The sequence below is a fragment of the Adiantum capillus-veneris genome, chromosome 4, assembly GCF_014529385.1.
Source record: "Adiantum capillus-veneris isolate H3 chromosome 4, ASM1452938v2, whole genome shotgun sequence".
In the NCBI taxonomy this organism is placed as follows: domain Eukaryota; kingdom Viridiplantae; phylum Streptophyta; class Polypodiopsida; order Polypodiales; family Pteridaceae; genus Adiantum; species Adiantum capillus-veneris.
This window is the reverse complement of record NC_140934.1, coordinates 42,649,853-42,669,116: the sequence shown is the minus strand read 5'-3', so window position 1 is coordinate 42,669,116 and position 19,264 is coordinate 42,649,853. Positions and strand designations below refer to the sequence as shown.

Here is a 19,264-nt window from a genome sequence, read left to right as displayed (position 1 = left end):
CCAAAGTTGTGGGATCATATGTATTGATGTTTGTCGCGAAAAATTGAGTGAAAAGCTGAGTAGAGGTGCTTGAAATCGCATATTTCAGCTGAAATTTCAGATTTGGACAGTTTCATGTAAAGAAATTGTGGTCTATCGTATGCAAAGTCTTGTGGTTGCTCCTATTTGTTGAAATTTTCAGCCTATTGCATCTCTCTTGTATACACACTTGTTGTTGAATTAAAATGGCTTCTTCCTCTTCCGCATCTGACACTAAAAGTTTGATGGAAATCAAACGGTTCGATGGTCAAGGCTTCGACCTCTGGCAAGAATGCATGCAAGGTATTCTTTTCTTAAAGGATTGCGAAGATGCATTGGAAGAGAATAAGCCGCAAGGTTTGTCTGACGAAGAGTGAGCCAGGTTGAATAAGAAGGCTATGACCTACATCAAAATGGCTATCAATGATGACATTTTGACGGACATCAAGCGTTTGGACTCTGCTTATGCAATATGGCAAAAGCTAAAGTCCAATTATGAGAACACCACGCCTGTGAACCAGGTGCATTTGATGCGAAAGTTGGTGAATATGCAGCTTGATGACTTGAAGTCAGCTTCTGAGTATTTGAGTGCTTTTACAGGTGTGTTGAGTTAGTTTTACAGGACAATGGGCTTCAACAATTCGATGATAAGCTGAAAGCTATTTTCTTGCTTATGACGTTGCCAGATACTTGGGAAACCTTGGTTGTCTCCTTGAGCAACAATCCCACCCTCACGTATGATAGTGTGAGAGGGTCTATTCTCAATGAAGAGATTAGACGCAAGTCTAGTGGGGAAGGTGACAGATCTGCCTACAATGCAAGAGGTAGAAATCAAAGGGGTGATGCTGGCAACAGGACTCAAAATAGAAGTAAGAGCCAGGCAAAGGATAAGGATGTCACTTGTTATCAATGTGGCAGAAAGGGTCACAAGAAACCCAACTGCAGGTATTTCAAGAAAGAGTAGGAACGGAAGAAGGAAACACAAGAAAAGAAGAAGGAAGATGAGAAGAAAGGGGAAAAATCATCAGGTGATTCCTCCAGGGATGCTGAGAATGCAAATGTATCCTCTAGTGTGGTCATTGAGGAGTTGTCAGACGTTGAGGAAATTTTGGTTGCGGTTTCATGCCCCTCGGATTTGGTGATAGCAAATGCAAAAGACATTCTTATCTCGAAGAAAGATGTCATTGATGCATTGCTTAGTGCTAATGATGGCCTATCCCAGTCTTGGATAGTGGATTCTGGTGCTTCATTCCATGTGACTATCTTTGGAGTGTTTTGCTACATATGTTGCAGGCAATTATGACAAGGTGTACCTTGGTGATAATTTTGTTGTATAAAAGACAAAGCCTTCGAAGCATCTTTGTATCCTGAAAAAGTGTCAAATTTAATTGACTGTCCACCTTCCTTAAACTCTCGAACTTTCTTGCTTTTATCTTCCAGAAAGTCATGGCTTTATAAAAATTCTTCTTGTTCGCATAAAAGTTTCCGTCATCAGAATCTGAGCTGTCTATAGACGAGTCCTCAGTAGAACTGTCAATCTCTGGGTGAGATTTAGACTTCTTTGCCTTTCTCTTGCCCTTTCCGAAGCGTTGTTTCTTGCTTCGCTTTTTACCTTTTCTATCTTCTTCGCTCGAATCTGAAGAGCTAGCAGAACTGTCAGAAGAAGAAGAAGAAGAAGAACTGGGTACTCCTTTAAATCGAACACGCTTCTTCTGTTTCTTTGCTTTGTCAAATGTCGACTGACGACCCAAATAACCCGAGAAGTCAGTGCTCTTTTTCTGCTTTTTGCCGTGCTTTTTGGCTTTCTTCTACGCGTCAAAAAGCTAAGCAATCCGTGCATCAACCACCTCTTCTAATTCCTTCTCTGACTTGTATTCAGAAGGTTTCTTGAGAGCGGGTTTCGGGGGTGGTGTAGTGGTTTTCTGCACTACACATGCACTTCCTGAAAAGAAGTTTCGCTCATATATTTTGCAAATTTTGGGTCCTTAGCAAAATTGAGCATCATCTTCGTTGCATCGCAGATCAATTGACGACGCTCCATCTCTTGTCTCTCCGCCTGAGTAGGCCGAGGCGGGCCATACTCTCTGCCTGAATCTTTGTTGTGATCCCAGCCCGCATCTCCAGATGCAGAGAGAGTCGACTAATCCTTGCATGAAGCCATAGGTGCCGCAGAAAAAAAAAATTGGGGATCGGATTTCCCGTAGAAGAGAAATCGGCGGTGCTCTGATACCACTGTAACACACTTGGACACTCCAAGTCAAGAATCAATCACGACAGCACCAAATAACCACTTCAAACAATTCACAGATCACAATAAATTTGCACTGGCCCGGCGGAGTTCCGTGCCTAGAGATATTGGCCCCAAAGACTAGCGCCCCTTTCGGTATTTCTTTATGTATTAAATCAATGTCAGAGTACAAAGAACGGTTAGGGTTTCACTCTCAGACTCTGCGTCCAGATGCTCTGAGAAGTGACCTAATCCGTGTATTTAAAGGTTACAAGGGATGCCCAAAAGCAGAGCCCCAAAAGCTTAAAAATCAAAAGCAAAGAGTTTCTCTCACAAACTCTCTCTCTCTCTGTGGCTTTAATAAATTAAAGCAATATCTTTTCTCTCTCTGTCTCTCTCACAAAGCGTGGAGAAAAGCAACGCCCAAAAAGCTGCCTGCCGTAAATCGCGTCGCAAATCACGCCGAAAAATCCAAAAATCCGTACACTGCTGCCACGTGGCATTTCAGCCACCAGATTAGGGTTTCCACCGCATTTAGGGTTTCAGCCAGCAGTTAGGGTTAGGGTTTCCAGAAATTAGGGTTTCTGGCAGAAATTAGGGTTTGCAGGAATTTTAGGGTTTCTGGAAGAAATTAGGGTTTCTGCTGTCGGTAGCCACGTCATCACTTTGTTACATTATCCATGCTCTTCTGCAATGGCGACACTAACTTCTCGGAGCCGACTTTATAGTCTTAACAGATCACCCCAGTTTATGCTACTTCTTGCTGCAGAAGTAATTTTCGGAAAAGCAGATGCGGAGGGCTAACGTCTTGTCACAATTTTACTTCCAAATTGTCCATGTTCAGGGATAGAAGAATTTAGTGGTGGATGCACTGTCTTGGAAGCCCTTGATTCTAGCTATTTTCCGCAATTCATCACCGAAGCTTCGAGGATAAGGTTGATCAGTACACCACGGATCTAGATTGTGCTGATATTTTTACCAAGATTCAGAATGGGGAGCCAGTATCAAGCTATTCCATACGGGATGGCTATTTGATGCGGAAAACGATGTTGTGCGTTACACAGCCTTAAAGAGAAAAGGTTTTTGACAGTGCCATTGTCTACCTTTTACAGGCCACCGCGTCATAGGAAAGCCTTTAATCTTTCGCACCCACCCCTAGGAAAGCATTGCTATGGATATCATCTTTGATCTCGCCAAGATTCAAAGTGGGCAAGATGGCAGTTGGACAGTCATCAACAGATTCAGTAAGCGGGCTCACTTCTTTACAATAAAGAAGACAGTTAAGCCCGACCATTGGGCGAAACTGTTTGTCTTACAGAGTTTTCAAATATATGGCATGTCTGAGTCCATTGCTTTGGACAGAGATCCCCGGTTTACTAGTTTGTTTTGGAGGGCAATGTGGGAGAACATTGGCACGCAGTTGCAGTTCTCGTCCTCGTTCCACCCAAAGACAGATGGGCAATGTCGCAAAGTGATGACGTGGCGCACAGCAGAAACCCTAAAGTTCCTGCAAACCCTAATTTCTACCAAAACCCTAATTTTTGGAAATCACGGAGGCTTTTTTTAACAAAAAAAATTAAAATAAAAAATTGAAATGATGAGCGACGCGAATTTTGTTTTTTTTATATAAAAAAAGAAACGACTCTCTAAAGAGAGAGAGAGGACTACTGCTTTTGATTTTAAAAGCTTTTGGGGCTCTGCTTTTGGGCATCCCTTGTAACCTTTAAATAAGTGGTGAGGGTCTCACTTCTAAGAGTATCTGGACGCAGAGTCTGAGAGTGAAACCCTAACCACTCTCTTGTACTTTGATGATTGATTAATACAAAAAGAAATACCGAAAGGGGCGCCAGTCTTTGGGGCCAATATCTCTAGGCACGGAACTCTGCCGGGCCAATGCAAATCTATTGTGATCTGTGAATTGTTTTGAAGTGGTTATTTGGTGCTGTCGCGATTGATTCTTGACTTGGAGTGTCCAAGTCTGTTACAGTGGTATCAGAGCATGGCCGATTTCTCTTCTACGGGAAATCCGATCTCCGAAATTTTTTTTCCGCGGCACCTAATGATCAGTCAACTCCCTCTGCATCTGGAGATGCGGGCTGGGATCACAACGAAGATTCAGACAGAGAGTATGGCCCGCCTAGGCCTACTCAGGCGGAGCAGCAAGAGATGGAGCATCGTCAATTGATAAGCGATGCAACAAAGATGATGCTCAATTTTGCCAAGGACCCGAAGATGGCAAAATATATGAACCAGACCTCTTTGGAAGAGGTACAGATGGAGTGGCAGAGAACCACAACCACTCTCGAAACCCACTCTCAAGAAACCTTCTGCCTCCAAGAAATATACCGAGAAGGAACTGGAGAACGTGGTTGATGCACGGATTGCTCAGCTTTTTGACACGCAAAAGAAAGCCAAAAAGCACGGCAAAAAGCAGAAGACAAGGACTGACTTTCCAGGTTATCTGGGTCGTCAGTCGACATTCGACAAGGCAAAGAAACAGAAGAAGCGTGTCAAGTTTGAAGGCCTACCCAGTTCTTCTTCTTCTTCTTCTTCTTCTTCTGATAGTTCTTCTAGCTCCTCGGATTCGAGCGAAGAAGACAAAAAAGGTAAAAAGCGAAGCAAGAAACAACGCTTCGGAAAGGACAAGAAAAAGGCAAGGAAGTCTAAGTCTCGCCCAGTGAGTGACAGTTCTACTGAGGACTCCTCTACAGACAACTCAGATTCTGATGACGAAAACTTTTATGCGAACAAGAAGAATTTTTACAAAGCTAACCAGTATGACTTTCTCGAAGATAAAAGCAAGAAAGTCCGAGAGTTTAAGGAAGGTGGCCACTCGATCAAGTTTGATACTTTCTCAGGATACTCAGATGCTTCGAAGGCTTAGTCTTTTATACAGCAGTTTGACATCGCTTTCGCGGGAGGACGCTATTCAAAGCACTCCAAGATTCGGAGAGCTAGCTCTTACCTTAAGGGGAATGCTCGTACTTGGTGGCCCACGCTTCTTTTAAACAAGACTGCGCCAGTTAAATGGCTGAAATTTAAGAAGCTTTTTATTTCTTCTTGGTTGACGCAAGAATATGAACGAGATGTACGAGCTGCTTGGAACCATCTTCGGATGACCAAGAAAGATACAATCAATGCTTATTGTGAAAGATTCTGGATCTCTTTTCTACCCGCCTCTTCATTCAAGAAGATCTCGTTCAGAAAACAGATTGAGCGGTTTACCTTGGGTCTACCTACAGAGATCCGAGATCACTGCTTGGAACAGAAGTCAGCTTCTATTCAGGAGTTGATGAGTCATGCGAAGCGGGGCTTTGCCATTCACTCTGGCAGTTTGACCTACCCCATAGATAAGGCCATGACACAACGAGCCGAACAAACTTCTGGGAATGAAAGTAGAAAGAAAAAAGAGCAACCAAGAGAAAAATGATGCACGACCCAAGCTTACTCCTGAGGAGAGAGCTCGCTTCATCAGAGAGGGGAAGTGCTTTGGATGCGGGGAACATGGACATATCTCAGCGAAGTGCCCAAAAAAGGCACAGAAAGAACAGAATGATAAAGACGACGACAGGCCTGAGAGTTCGAGAGAAGCTGAGGAATGTGGCAGAAAAGGCAGATAGAAAAGCAAAATTGGTACCACATGGCGTGGGACCTGCACCGAATCTAATGAATGAAAGTACAAACTTTGCCGCTTTTGGGGCAAAGTGACGGATCAGGAAGCTCTTTTGAAGGAGCCAAAGGCCAACTTCTTTTCACTTGGAATTGGCGGCTCGATTTGGAATTACGCCCGACAGACTGACGCCACAGGCAGAGGTAGTTCGACTGGCACCCGGATGGGATATTGCCATTACACCGAGCATTGGCAAACTTTGTTTGCAATGACAGGGGTGTTCAGGGCACGCGAGTGACGTTCTACTCAGGATCGCTTGGTACCACAAGAACTACGTCATGGTTGACTACCGGGCCGAGAAAGCGACTTTGATAAATGAAGGGCTTAGAGATTGTACTTGATGAACTTCAGTTTCTTACTCATTCTTTTGGAAGAGAACTGAACGATGGATAAAGGTTGAATATGTTTTGACCTGATCAAAAGAACGCCAAGATTTTTCTCCACACTCATGCCGATTGCTTTTCAGAGGGCCTGAACATCAAACCATTGATCTGATACCTGGAAGCACGCCATCGAATCGGCCACCTTACCGTGTGAGCCGAGTACAGAATGAAAAGATTATGAACCCAATGAAAGACCTCTTGGAAAAGGGTCTTGTCCAGCCTAGTACTTCACCGTATTGCTCTCCAGTGTTGTTGGTTTTGAAGAAAGACGGATCTTGGAGAATGTGCATCGATTATAGCACTCTCAACGAAATCACCATCAAGAACAGATTTCCGATTCCTAGGATCGATCATATACTTGACAGGTTACAGGGATCCTCGTGCTTTAGCAGGATTGACTTGAAGAGTGGATATCATCAGATCAGGATAGCGCCAGGAGATGTCTACAAGACAGCTCTTCGGACGATTTTTGGGTTATTTGAGTTTTTGGTGATGCCTTTTGGCTTAACCAATGCTCCTGCGACATTTAACCGGATGATGGACAGGATTTTTCGAGAGTACAGGCTATTTGTTGGCACTTTCTTTAACGACATCATTGTTTTCTCCAAGAATGAGGCAGAACACAGAGATCATCTGCTTCAAGTCTTTCACGCATTACGATATCACACGTTAGTGATTAATGCAAAGAAAAGTGAATTTTTTCTACCAGAGATACACTTTTTGGGACACATCGTGTCAGCACAGCAGGAGTGCAAATGGACCCGGCCAAGATAGAGACTATCCGTGATTGGCCCGATTTGAGGAATGTCCATGAAGTTAGAAGCTTCTTGGGACTGTGTTCGTACTACAGGCGGTTCATACGAAAGTTTGCAGAGGTTGCTTCCCCTTTGCATACCTTGACACAGAAAGGAGTACCTTTTTCGTGGGGACCCACAGAGGTGACTGCCTTTCGGACATTGAAAGAGAAATTGACTACGGGACCTATTTTGACTTTGCCGGACTTGCAGAAGTCATTTGAAGTATATTTTGATGCTTGTGGTCGTAGTCTGGGTACGGTCTTGATGCAAGAAGGCCATGTCATAGCTTACGAGAGCCATTTGTTCTCTAGGCCGGAGATGACAACACAGATTTATGAGAAAGAGCTTTTGGTGGTTATCCATGCTCTTACTCAGTGGCGGCATTACCTACTCGGAGCGGATTTTACTGTCTTTACAGACCATCAGAGTTTGCGCTACTTCTTGTCACAGAAGCAGCTTTCGGAAAAGCAGATGCGGTGGGCGAACATCTTGTCACAGCTCCACTTCCAGATTGTCCATGTGCAGGGACAGAAGAATGTGGTGGCAGATGCTTTGTCTCGAAAACCGTTGGTTCTCACTATTTCCGCGATACATCATAGGAGCTTCGAGGATATGGTCGATCAGTATGCCACAGATACAGATTTTGCAGATATTTTCACACGGATACGGGATGGGGAGACAGTAGCGGGATATTCCCTTCGGGAAGGCTACTTGATGAAAAAGACTATGTTGTGCGTTACACAGCCGTTGAGGGAAAAGGTTATGATTGAATGCCACTGTCCACCTTTTACGGGTCACCGCGGCATTGCTACCACCATGAAAGGGGTAGAGAGATATTTCTTTTGGCCGAGACTCAAGAAAGATGTGGAAGAGTTTGTGCGCAGTTGCTTGGTATGCCAGAAGGTCAAGTTTGACAGGCATAAGGCACAGGGATTGTTACAGCCTTTACCCATACCCACCCGCCCCTGGGAAAGTATAGCGATGGATTTCATTTTTGATCTCCCAAGAACACAGAATGATCACGATGATTTTCCGATTACATGGCACGTCTGAAACGATTGTCTCCGACAGAGACCCCAGCTTTATGAGTTTGTTTTGGAAGGCAATTTGGGATAACATTGGCACGCAATTGCAGTTCTCGTCATCGTTCCACTTGCAGACTGACGGGCAATTTGAGATTGCCAATTCAGTGATTTTAGATTTATTGAAGTCTTGTATCTCGGATCAGAAGACTCAATGGGAAAAGAACTTACCTTTGGTGGAATTTGCCTACAATAGCACGATACACTCTTCGACGGGGAAGACGCCATGTGAGATTGTTGAAAGTGCTGCGAAGGTTCCATCCTTCCTGAGCACGAAAGATTAGATATTGGAAGCGGATGAATATTCGCGAGATTTGGATACGGCTTTTGCCAAGGTTCGCGAGACTTTGCAGGAGTCTCAAGAACGACAGAAAAAGGTAGCGGATCGCCATCGTCGCGACTTGAAACTGAAGGAGGATGATTGGGTGCTCTTACTTTTGAGAAGGCACGCCTAAGAAAGAAAAAGGGAAAGGAGAGGCTTTTTCCAAAGCTTAGTATGTGATACTACGGACCTTTCCAGATTACTGAAAAGATAAATGATGTCTCCTTCCGATTGAACCTGCCAGATGCATGGAGGATTCACAATGCATTGCATGTGAGTCTCTTGAAACTTGTTAAGGGTGATGTGCCTGATGATGGGGAGCCTGATGAGCAACCCGAAGTGGAAGAAAACGAGAAGATCCTTGTTCTTGAACAGATTTTGGCACATAACGATACGGAGAAAGGTAAAGTCCGAAGGAGGTTCTTGGTTTAGTTCAAGAACTTTCCTGCATTTGATGCGAAGTGGATGGAGGAGGAGGACCTAGCAGATACTCCTCGGATTGTGAAACTTTACCTCGATGTTTTGGTTTAGCATAGTCTACTCCAAACAGAACCCAGAATTCAGCTTGGCCGGAGATCTGGTGCAGTGGGATACACAAGAGGGGAGTCACTCCGCTCCCTTGTCAACAGATGCCTCGATTTTGATACTAAAGTCACTGATGTCTCTTTGAGCTTCAGGGATACTGAGAGCTGACAGTATTCTGTTGGATGACTTTATGAAATGGAATTCCTGATTATGATACTGATTTGTTCTTGACTTCTTGTGAGTGCAGGAACTGATAGACGAAATGACTGCAACATTTTGGTCTGATTGATCTCGAATAGACATGGTTGCAATAGGGGTTAGTCAATCGGACATCGATGAGGTCCCGATTGGACCTAGATGTGATTGCTAGCTACATTGCCGATAAATCATGGTCTAAGATCCGAACGAATGTTGAATGTCATGTGATGTCCTGTGATATCTGGTGATGTCCTGTGATGTCGTGTGATGTGACTGTCGATTTTGTACATGTGCTAGATGTGTGTTCCTAGTACGTAGGTACTAACAGTCAGTGTCTGCTAAGACGTTTTATGGCTTTTGTCAGTTTTGCAGGCGTAATCGTGGTCGATTACAATGCTTTCAAGAGGGGGGTATGTCACAAAGTGATGACGTGGAGGACAGCAGAAACCCTACTTTCTGCCAGAAACCCTAAAATTCCTGCAAACCCTAATTTCTGCCAAAACCCTAATTTCCGGAAATCACGGAGGCTATAAATTTTTTAAAAAAAAAAAGAAATGATGAGCGACGCGAATTTTGTTTTTTTTATATAAAAAAAGAAACGACTCTCTAAAGAGAGAGAGAGAGGACTACTGCTTTTGATTTTAAAAGCTTTTGGGGCTCTGCTTTTGGGCATCCCTTATAACCTTTAAATAAGTGGTGAGGGTCTCACTTCTGAGAGCATCTGGACGCAGAGTCTGAGAGTGAAACCCTAACCACTCTCTTGTACTTTGATGATTGATTAATACAAAAAGAAATACCGAAAGGGGCGCCAGTCTTTGGGGCCAATATCTCTAGGCACGGAACTCCGACAGGCCAGTGCAAATCTATAGTGATCTGTGAATTGTTTTGAAGTGGTTATTTGGTGCTGTCGCGATTGATTCTTGACTTGGAGTGTCCAAGTCTGTTACAGGCAATTTGAGATAGTCAATTCAATGGTTTTGAGTTTGTTGAAGTCTTATTTTTCGGATCAGAAGACTTAATGGGAAAAGTATTTGCCCTTGGTAGAGTTTGCCTACAACAACACACGGGGAAGGCGCCATTTGACGTATTCGAGGGTGCTTAGAAGGTTTCTCAATTTCTAAGCAAAGTTTTGAAAAAGTCTAGTAGGCATGGAAGGCCATCTAGCAGTTCAAAGGAGGAGAGCTCGGCCTCTATTGACAGAGACCAAATCAACAAGAAAACCAAGGAGTTCAAGAAGGGAGTCAGGCCGTCAGGTTTGAGACGTTTTCACGCTACCAAGGCACCCATCGAGCCCTTGAGTTTGTACAACAGTTCGACATCACCTTCTCTGAAGGACGGTTCACAGAACAATCCACGGTGCGAAAGGCAGCATCTTACTTGAAAGAAATTGTACCGACATAGTAGAGAAGCACATGCGACGTGATTAAAACTCATGACAATTTTCACGTCAACTTGGATATCAGATGAATATGCAAGAGATGTCATCACAGCTTGGCATCACTTGAGAATGACTAAGAAAGATACATTGGACGACTACTGCCAGAGGTTTTGGGATACTTATTTACCAGAGAGACCAGATTGACCGGTTTTGCTGTGGTTTGCTAAAAGAGATTCGAGACTATTGTCTAAACCAGAAGTTTGACTTTATTCAGAGACTTATGGGACATGCTGAGCAACGATTTGGAATGCACGCCAACTCATTGACTTATCTTACGACCAGAATAGTATCCACCTCAACAAGGCAAGAGTCCGCCAGATTGAAGAGAATGAATCAAGGGAACTGTCACGAGGACGTGGCAACTGAGAATAACCTTAGTTGTTGGTTTCTTTCCGATGATTTACATTTAATTTTTGAGACGCTCGTTTTGAAGTTGTAAATGGACAGACATTGCATGGCCACTGTGAAACAGTAGTTTCACCCGTGGACGGGAAGTTGGTCTGCACTGGAATTCGAGTAGTAAAAGGGTGTCTAGGCTCAGTTCAAAGTCATTTAGGTCCCCTCGCCGCACTTAATAAGTTGGTGGATACTAGGCCAAGGTGGGGTCACCAAAGAAAATCACCTGAGAACTGGGCTACATTGCATTTTTAGTGCCAAGGTGGGGTCACCAAAGAAAATCACTTGAGAACTGGGCTACATTGCATTTTTAGATGTGGTCCTAGTGGTGAAAGATGGTCAGATGGCCTGTGAGAGTCCAATGGAAGTATCTCCTAAAATTTAGGGAACTGCTATTTTGGGCCACGAAATTTGTTCGCGTCATTAGCTTCAGAATGACAAGGGGAACATTTTATTACTCTGCTACAAAGTCAACTGAGCAATCGGTTGAGATATTTTTAGACCAAAAGGTCCAAAGCGGGAATTAAGCCACTTGGCACATTTTTGGGCATTTTCCAACTTGAGAGAGAGAGAGAGAGAGAGAGAGAGAGTGTTGCTAAATTGGCTTTATCTTACAGAAAAATAATTCTAAATGAATTATTGGATTTATAAGTGAGAGGGTTTTCTCGCTTGGAACACCAAGGAAAAATAATTCTAAATGAATTATTGGAATTTTAAGTGAGAGAGCTTTTCTCACTGGAGACATCCGAGTACAGAGTATTCCTAGTGCGTCATTCAAAGTAATGACGGGAGCACTGAGAACGGGAATATCTGTAAGGCCACCAGGAACGGGTACTTCTGATGCGTCACATCGGATGGGTGACAGGGAGCATCGGAAAGAAGTATCCGACCATCAGGGAACGGACATCTTTGATGCGTCATAGGATGGGTGACATAGAGCATCGTGAAGGAGATTGTACCGTAAGTCCGGTAAGAAAGGACTAGGTGATGGGTATTCCTGATGCGTCACAAGGTGGGTGATGGGTGCATCGGAAAGGGAATATCCATAGTCGGGAGGAAATTCCGAACTGTGTTAGAATTGTGCACAGGGAAAAGCAAGCACTTGAATGAAGATGGGTTCAGAGGAAACTTTGAGGAAAAACAGATGCTTTCTGAGGAAGCGGGATTGCTTTCCGGGAAAGCAGATGCTTTCCCGCGAGGAAGTTTATGTTTGCATTGCAATTGTGCGTGTGATTGCATCCAGGGACGCCTGGGAAGTGCTGTGAAAGCATTGTTTTTAACTTTTAAGGTTTTATTGAGTTTTTGGGCAGGTTCAGACTATTTTTTAAAATACGCCGGCCGCCCATTTAATAAGTGGGCAACCATCTGATAAATAAGGCAATAGATCAGCCAGCGTTTTCTCTCTCTTTTCCACGCAGAACGGAAAAAAAAAATTTTGAAAAAAAAAAAAAAAAAAGCGGCCGCAATCTCTACGCGAGTAGCTATTCGTGCTTGTGGCTAGGAGCTATAAAAGCATCACATGCCCTCACTTAGAGGGGAGGACCAATCTTTGCAAGGAGGAGATGCTGCTACAGATTTCAGACGTAAAGAAGACGTTGCCGGTGATGCCCATGGCTGCCCCAAGTGTACCAGATGTCGCCAAGACCCAATGCGCGAGTTCCTTCGCGAAGAAGTGCCTACGAAGCGTGTTTCCATCGCGACAAGTTGCTGTTTTTCTCTGTTTTCAGCCCATAAACGTCGTAGACGGGGCTGATTTACGAGAAGGAACCTGAGAACACACCTCTTTTGTGTGTAGGATTGGAAGAGAGGATTTTCTATGGAGAGATCTCTTCCGGGGAATTGCTTTTCGAGAACGGAGTTGCGTTTCGAGCGTCAAGACTTTGAAGGTAACGATTTTCATGTTATGAACTCTAAGTATTTGTTTGCAGGTGTACTTCCTCTTAGTGAGGGAGTAGGAGCAGAGGAAGGTATGAGCCTCTGCAGGAAAAAAGCGCTCTGAGGAACTAGAGCTAGATCAGCCCAAGGGTTTCGTACCCGAGTTTGGGAAGTAGATCCACGGATCGGAGAGAGATAGTCTCTCAAGTTGTGATCCGGAAGTTGGGATTCCCAAGTAAGGAATTCGTGTCCGGGAAAGCAGAGTTGTTCTGCGGGAAGAGGACTCTGGAAAGAAAGTTGGAAAAGAGTTGCAGGGATGCCATGCCCTAAGTCTGGAAGGTGAGATCCAGAGGCGAGAACCTTGATTCTCGAGGAATTGGAATAAGGAACGGAAGTTCCTTGGAATAGGGTTTTGCCCTAGGAATTGGAAGCTGAGGCTTCCGGGAACCATCAAGTCTTATTCTAGAACGAACGTGGTAATACGTTTGGTTCAAGTGCTTGTATAGACTTCTCCTCAGTAATAAAGATACTATTACGGGGGGGGACTAGCCCATCTTCTGGTCCCCAGTACTGTGTCGATCTTCTCACTCTCTATCTCTCTCTCTATTTATCTCTCTCTATATCCTCTGGCTTCAGTAATAAGTGATAAATCCTATTTATCCGAATGTATTTTATATTGTTATGCGCTCCCGTTTGTGACACACACAGAGAGAGAGAGAGAGAGAGAGAGAGAGAGAGAGAGAGAGAAGAGTTAAAATAGAATGTGAGCTGCATTTTTCAGCCGCATGGTGGATTGTTGCAGGTACCAAAGCTATTGTGTGCAAGCTTTCTCTCTCATGTATAGTGTAGTGCAAGAAGTGATGTCATGCACACTCTACACTGCTCTCTCTCCCCCCTACGCGCAGTAACGTGATGCCCCACAAGAGGGCTCTTCATTTGACCTATGTACAGTGTGTGGTCTTATGCTTCTATGCCGAGGCAAGAGCCTCTTTGAGTAGGAACAGGAGTAGCTAACTGCTACTCCAAAAGCAAGCACCCGTGAGGGTGATAACCTCATCTTACAAGTGCATTTTCAGCCCTGGTTATGCGCTGTTTTTGGATTGTTTTGCAGCCGTATGGCTGCCAGAAGCGTTGAGAACAGTGCCCCACTATTAGAGGACAATTCCGGGACTGTTTAGGGCTGAAAACAGGGTAAAAACCAGTAAGTATAGCGAGCTGTAATTGCTGTTTTTGGGTAGAAAGCAGAGGGTTTATGTCTCTGGAAGCGAGTTCCAGTAGGGGGATTTGTTCACCCGAGTTTTGGGGCCGTTATGATACCATAATTTTTCCAGAACAGGTGTGATCTAGTTGGATACAGGTGAAGATCCCTAGGACTCTAGATTTGTAACTTTACCCTCTAAAGGAATAAAGAAATACCGAAGGGCACCAGTTTTTGGGGCCTACAGGTTGTCGGCGTCTGCTCGAAGATTCTAGCTTCCGAGCCATTTGTGCTTTGAAGTGTTAATTCCCGTTACAAGTTCCTTTTGCAAGGTTTCTCTGTGTGTTAAAGCTTAAAGTAAAGGGGCGCCAAACTTTTGGGACCAATACCTTTGGGCACAGAACTACGCCAAGCCCTGTTGACTCTCTCTCTATTGGAGTTCAGTGATTATGAAGTTTCTATTCGTGTGTTGCTATTGATTTCTCGCTTGGAGTGTCCAAGCCTGTTACACCTCCAAACGACGCAGGCTACGGTCTGGTGTTGTAAAAGGCCTCTATATCTCCAGGCCCAAACCTTTTTAGGTTATGCAAGAGGAGTGATGAGGGAGTCGTTGAACAGCTCATGGCCCAAACCTGGATGGTTATTTGCGGGGGGAGTGTTCATCGACGACTTTATGTTTCTATGTCTTGTAACATGTATATGTTAGCATTTGTGTTGCATTGTGATGTGCCGATCACCGAATATTCCTTATTGGATGAGATTCTTCTGGGAAACCAACGACCTAGGATGTCAAGAGTTCCAATCTGGAATGAGACTCCTTATTGGATGAGATACTTCTGGGAAGCCAACGACCCAAGATATCAAGACCTCCAATCTAGAATGAGGCTCCTTTTTGGATGAGATTTCTCTGAAAACCAACGACCCAGGAAATCAAGAGCTCCGATTTGGAATGAGAAAATTGATTGTCACTCGGAATGACCCTCGGGAATTTTTTAGCTAACTTGAGTTGTTTTGTAGATATGCTATAATCACGGACGATTACTTTCTTTCAAGAAGCAGGGATGTCACAAACTGCTGACGTGTCAAGCCACTGATGAACGGAGCCGAATTGCAGATCCCGGCCAAGGGGCCTACCCTAAGTGAAGAAGCAGCAGAAGAAGTTCCCGCCAACTTATGGGATACCGTCTAATGGGGCCCAAAGTGACTAAAGACATTAAAACCAAACAGGACATACACTCAAAAGAATGTGCAGCCAGTTGATGACGTGGCAGAGACCTATACGGGTTTTCGGATTTTGCCTTGACATGCTGACATGGCAGACCTGTACATAATTCCGCATTTTACATTGACTGCTGACGTGGCAGATTGTACGGATTTCCATAGTTTGTGCTCACAGGTTTTGGACAAGATGTTTTTTGGGACCAGATGCTTTTGAGTTTGAAGCTTTTCATGTAACTGCTTTTCATGGCCAAGGGCCTTTAAATATGAGCCAAGGGCTCATTCTCTGGCATGCTTTAGTACGAAGGTGCAAAGGTGCAGGGGTGGAGTATAGGCAATGTACTGAGTTAAAGCAATAGAAAGAAATATCGAAAGGGACGCCAAGGTTTGGGGCCAGTGCTCTCTTGGGGTGGAACTCCGCCACTCCCCGTGTCGTGTCGTCTATCACTTTCAGTTCAGTTGTTATTTGAAGTGCATAAAGTTATTCAGTCTCTTCTTTTCCGTAGGCACGTGGTGCCCATCCCGTGACAGCCCTTCGTTCTTCCTGTTCTCTATCCATGGCAGCACGTTGAGCCTCTTGTTGTAGCATCATCTCCATCATCGACTTGACCAAAGCCTCCATAGGGCTTGGTACAATCCGTGGCCTAGATGGGGATGAGGGAGGATCGGGGAACAATCCTCCTCGTGTAGAAACTCCGTCTCCCCCATCTACACTCTCATCACCTTCACGCAAAGTTTCCATTCCGCTTCAAGTGATGACCATGCATTGAGTTCTTGGGTACTTGAAGTTCTTTGGTTCTTGAGTTCTTGAGGTTCTTGAGGTCCTTGGGTACTCTGGGTTCTTGAAGTTCTTGGGTACTTGGGTTCTTGAGGTTCTTGGATACTTGGGTTCTTGGCTTGCAATCTACGTTTAAGAAGGCTTTACTCTTACCCAAGCTCAACTCCTTCCTGCAGGTGCACCCCTTGGCGGCCTTGCGCTCACACCAAGGTTGTTTTTTCCCACCTCACGTCGATTGGCCTATCGCTAAGTGCAAGGTCCACTCTCAATAAGTGGAAAAGAGGAACGAGGAGAGACTAGACGACAAGCCCTTCTTTTCTGGTTACCTGCCACTCTTCAAAAACACAGATTAGGGATCGACTCGCCCAAGTGGTCTTGGGTTATGTGTGATCACAAGAAGCAAAAAAGCTATGCACCTGCACCCACTACTCACACACACATAGTAGCTTCACAATGAAGTGAAAAACAGCCCCCAACAACCCCAAATCAATTTGGGTGCCCCCTCCCAACCGAGGTGTCTTGCAGATGGCTCCAGAGTTGCCAAGTGTCCACTTTGCCCATTTGGTTTAAATTCTACTACCCACCAACTTATGAAGTCTCATCGAGGGGCCTAAATGACTTTAAGTGAGCCTAGCCACCCTTTTCGTGCCGATCGGCCCAACCATCTCGTAGCTGCCTGACCTTCACTGTTATAGGTGAAACTCTTGGTCATCCACCGTTTCGCACTAGCCATTCAATGTCTGACCATTTGTGACTTCAAAAAGAGGGTCCAAAAAGATAAATAAAATCAATGAAAGGAAACCAACAAATAAAGTTAGTGATTGTCACACTCTCATGGTATAGCCTCTTTGAGATGGGAAGCACTTCGTGCTCTACATTGTGTCTGTAGCAAGCACAGCTTTGATGTTGCCAACACGCACAAAGTTGATGACATGTAGTACCGGTGATGAGTAAGTATTAAGAGCGTGAGGGCTGCCGACTATAGCTTCAAATGCTATCCAAAAGTGATGCTAAAAGCTGACCGAAGGGGTGCTATGAGCTTCCCAAGGTGGCACTATTTCTTGAGCTCATTAAAAAATCTTTGAGCAGACTGCCATGTATCGCTTATGAAAAACTTCAACAATTTGAAATTTTGTGAGCTCTTAAAAGGTGCTTAAAGCCACTATATAAAGGTGTTGAGCTTAAACTCTCTGAGAGAGAATATTTCCACCAATGTAGGAAAGAACATCCCCCTAGAACCATGGAAGGGGTGAATAGAGAGATTCTCTCCTTGACATTAGATAAAAACAAAATATATCCATGATCATAATTACGTAAAAATAATCCAACACCCTAGAGGATAATCAACATCTAATCAAAAATTAGCGCTAGAGATTAATGCTTTTGACTAATCCTTCTTTGATACTATGTTGGAGATATGAAGAGAGATATTAACACAAGATAGACAACAACAATCACTAGAACGCTCAATAACTAAAGTTGTGTGTGCAATGAGGGGGGCTTATGTAGCCCAATGGATGTCCGAAGCAGCGTCGCTGCTGAGGTCAAGATAGAAAGGGTTCCCACTCCTAGAAGCGAGTAAACTAGGATGGTATACATGGCACAAAGAAGGCAAAGCAAGAAGCTACAGTTCAACATGCACGCAATGCGCCAATGGAATGTTTTATCCTCTATATGTGATATCAACAATTTAAAATAACCAAAATTTCTTGACAAAATGTGTTTTGATCAAATTGAGGACATCATTCCTTGACAGAGCCAAAATTCCACTTTCAAATGGTCATGCATGACAGTAGAGCTGTTACCTCTACAAAAGTAATGCACAAAGATATATCTGCCTTTATCTTCTCTATGTCAACATGAGATTGATGTCTGAAGCCTTGCAAAGATCAGAACTAGAGTGAATTCACATTGAAAGTACCCAATACTTTCTTGTGAATCCAATTGAATCCTCCCAATTTGTCCATTAAAAATTTTCTACCCTCATATGCAGACAAGAAACCTGAGACTTTAACCATATACAAGACCAAGATTCAAGATAAATGTGCACACCGTTGATCATTGTTCCATCTGCTCTGGCTTTCAAAACAAGGGCTGTTGGGCTGACAATGCCCACAAGGGCTGCAAAGGCCCTTCTGTTGATAACTAAAGACTTTTCAAGACATCTTGTCTTATCTGCAGATGGTGATGACGGTGGAGAAGATGATGAACCAGAAGAAGTTTCGATAGCAGAAACCGCCATGACACCTCCAGCTCGTCGCTTCCATGATCGTAACTTTGGAAGAGCAAACTGTCCAAAAACTGCTCCGGCTATGGAATTTCTTTGCAAACAATCGGGGCAGGCCATCACGGAGAGGCAAGAACCTGCAGAAGCAGCCATGAAAGCTTGGAGCCGATGAAAAGACGAGCTCTCTTCAAATGGGCATGTCCATTTCAAATGAGACTGTCAAGTTCCTCGACTACTGCGATATTGGGATAAGATTTAAAAGTTTGTCCGTTCATTTCAAAGTTCATCAGATAAATTCATGGCATGCTCAAAGGCCTTCTTTTGGCCTGCCCAAAGGGCAGCTGGCTAAAAATAGAATCGATTTTTTTGAGGAACTTTTTTTTTATTGGTGGGTGCTGCAATGAGCGCTTAAGACGGAGTGATGATTGTGGGTGGTGGGTTGTTGAAAAGTGTTGTAGATTTAACGGATCCAATGTCCGTAGGTGAATAGGGTTTCAAGAGGGTTTGGTTGCCGAAAAGTCATCATTGGTGCATAAGAAGAGGCCCGTTGTTAGACTTCTACATTTGTTCAATGCTTTTTGCTCTCGACTGAGGTCTTGCTCTAGGGCTTCCATTGTAGGCTTTGTTTTCCTCGTCCCAACCTTCTCTCCACGCCGGCCCGGTCTTGCTCTAGGTCTGTTTTGCTTGCCCCAATCTTCTCTCCACACTGCGCATGTTTACTTGGCAATACGTAGTCTCAAGCGGCAAGTCAAATGTAGTGTCTCACGTTGATGTCGTTGTGAAAGCCTCCTTGCGTGCGATCTGTGTGATGGTACTCGCTACCATTTGGGGCAAAAGGGCCGTAAGCAACCGAGGTTGGTGGAAGCAACGCAGGCGTGCTTGCAGCAGCTGGCGGCGGTTCTACGAACAGCT

General features: G+C 44.3%; 1 protein-coding gene across 1 annotated transcript in view; it reads right to left on the bottom strand.

The window, feature by feature from the left end:
• The window catches only part of LOC147459037 (uncharacterized), a 59,651-nt gene extending 41,051 nt beyond the window's left edge, over window positions 1-18,600 (bottom strand). Inside the window, exon 1 of the mRNA XM_086510409.1 lies at window positions 18,178-18,600. Within this exon, the coding sequence (XP_086366535.1) occupies window positions 18,178-18,505 (328 nt within the window). The 5' untranslated portion in view covers window positions 18,506-18,600. The remainder of the gene's footprint in view (window positions 1-18,177) is intronic.
• Window positions 18,601-19,264: the final 664 nt, after the last annotated feature.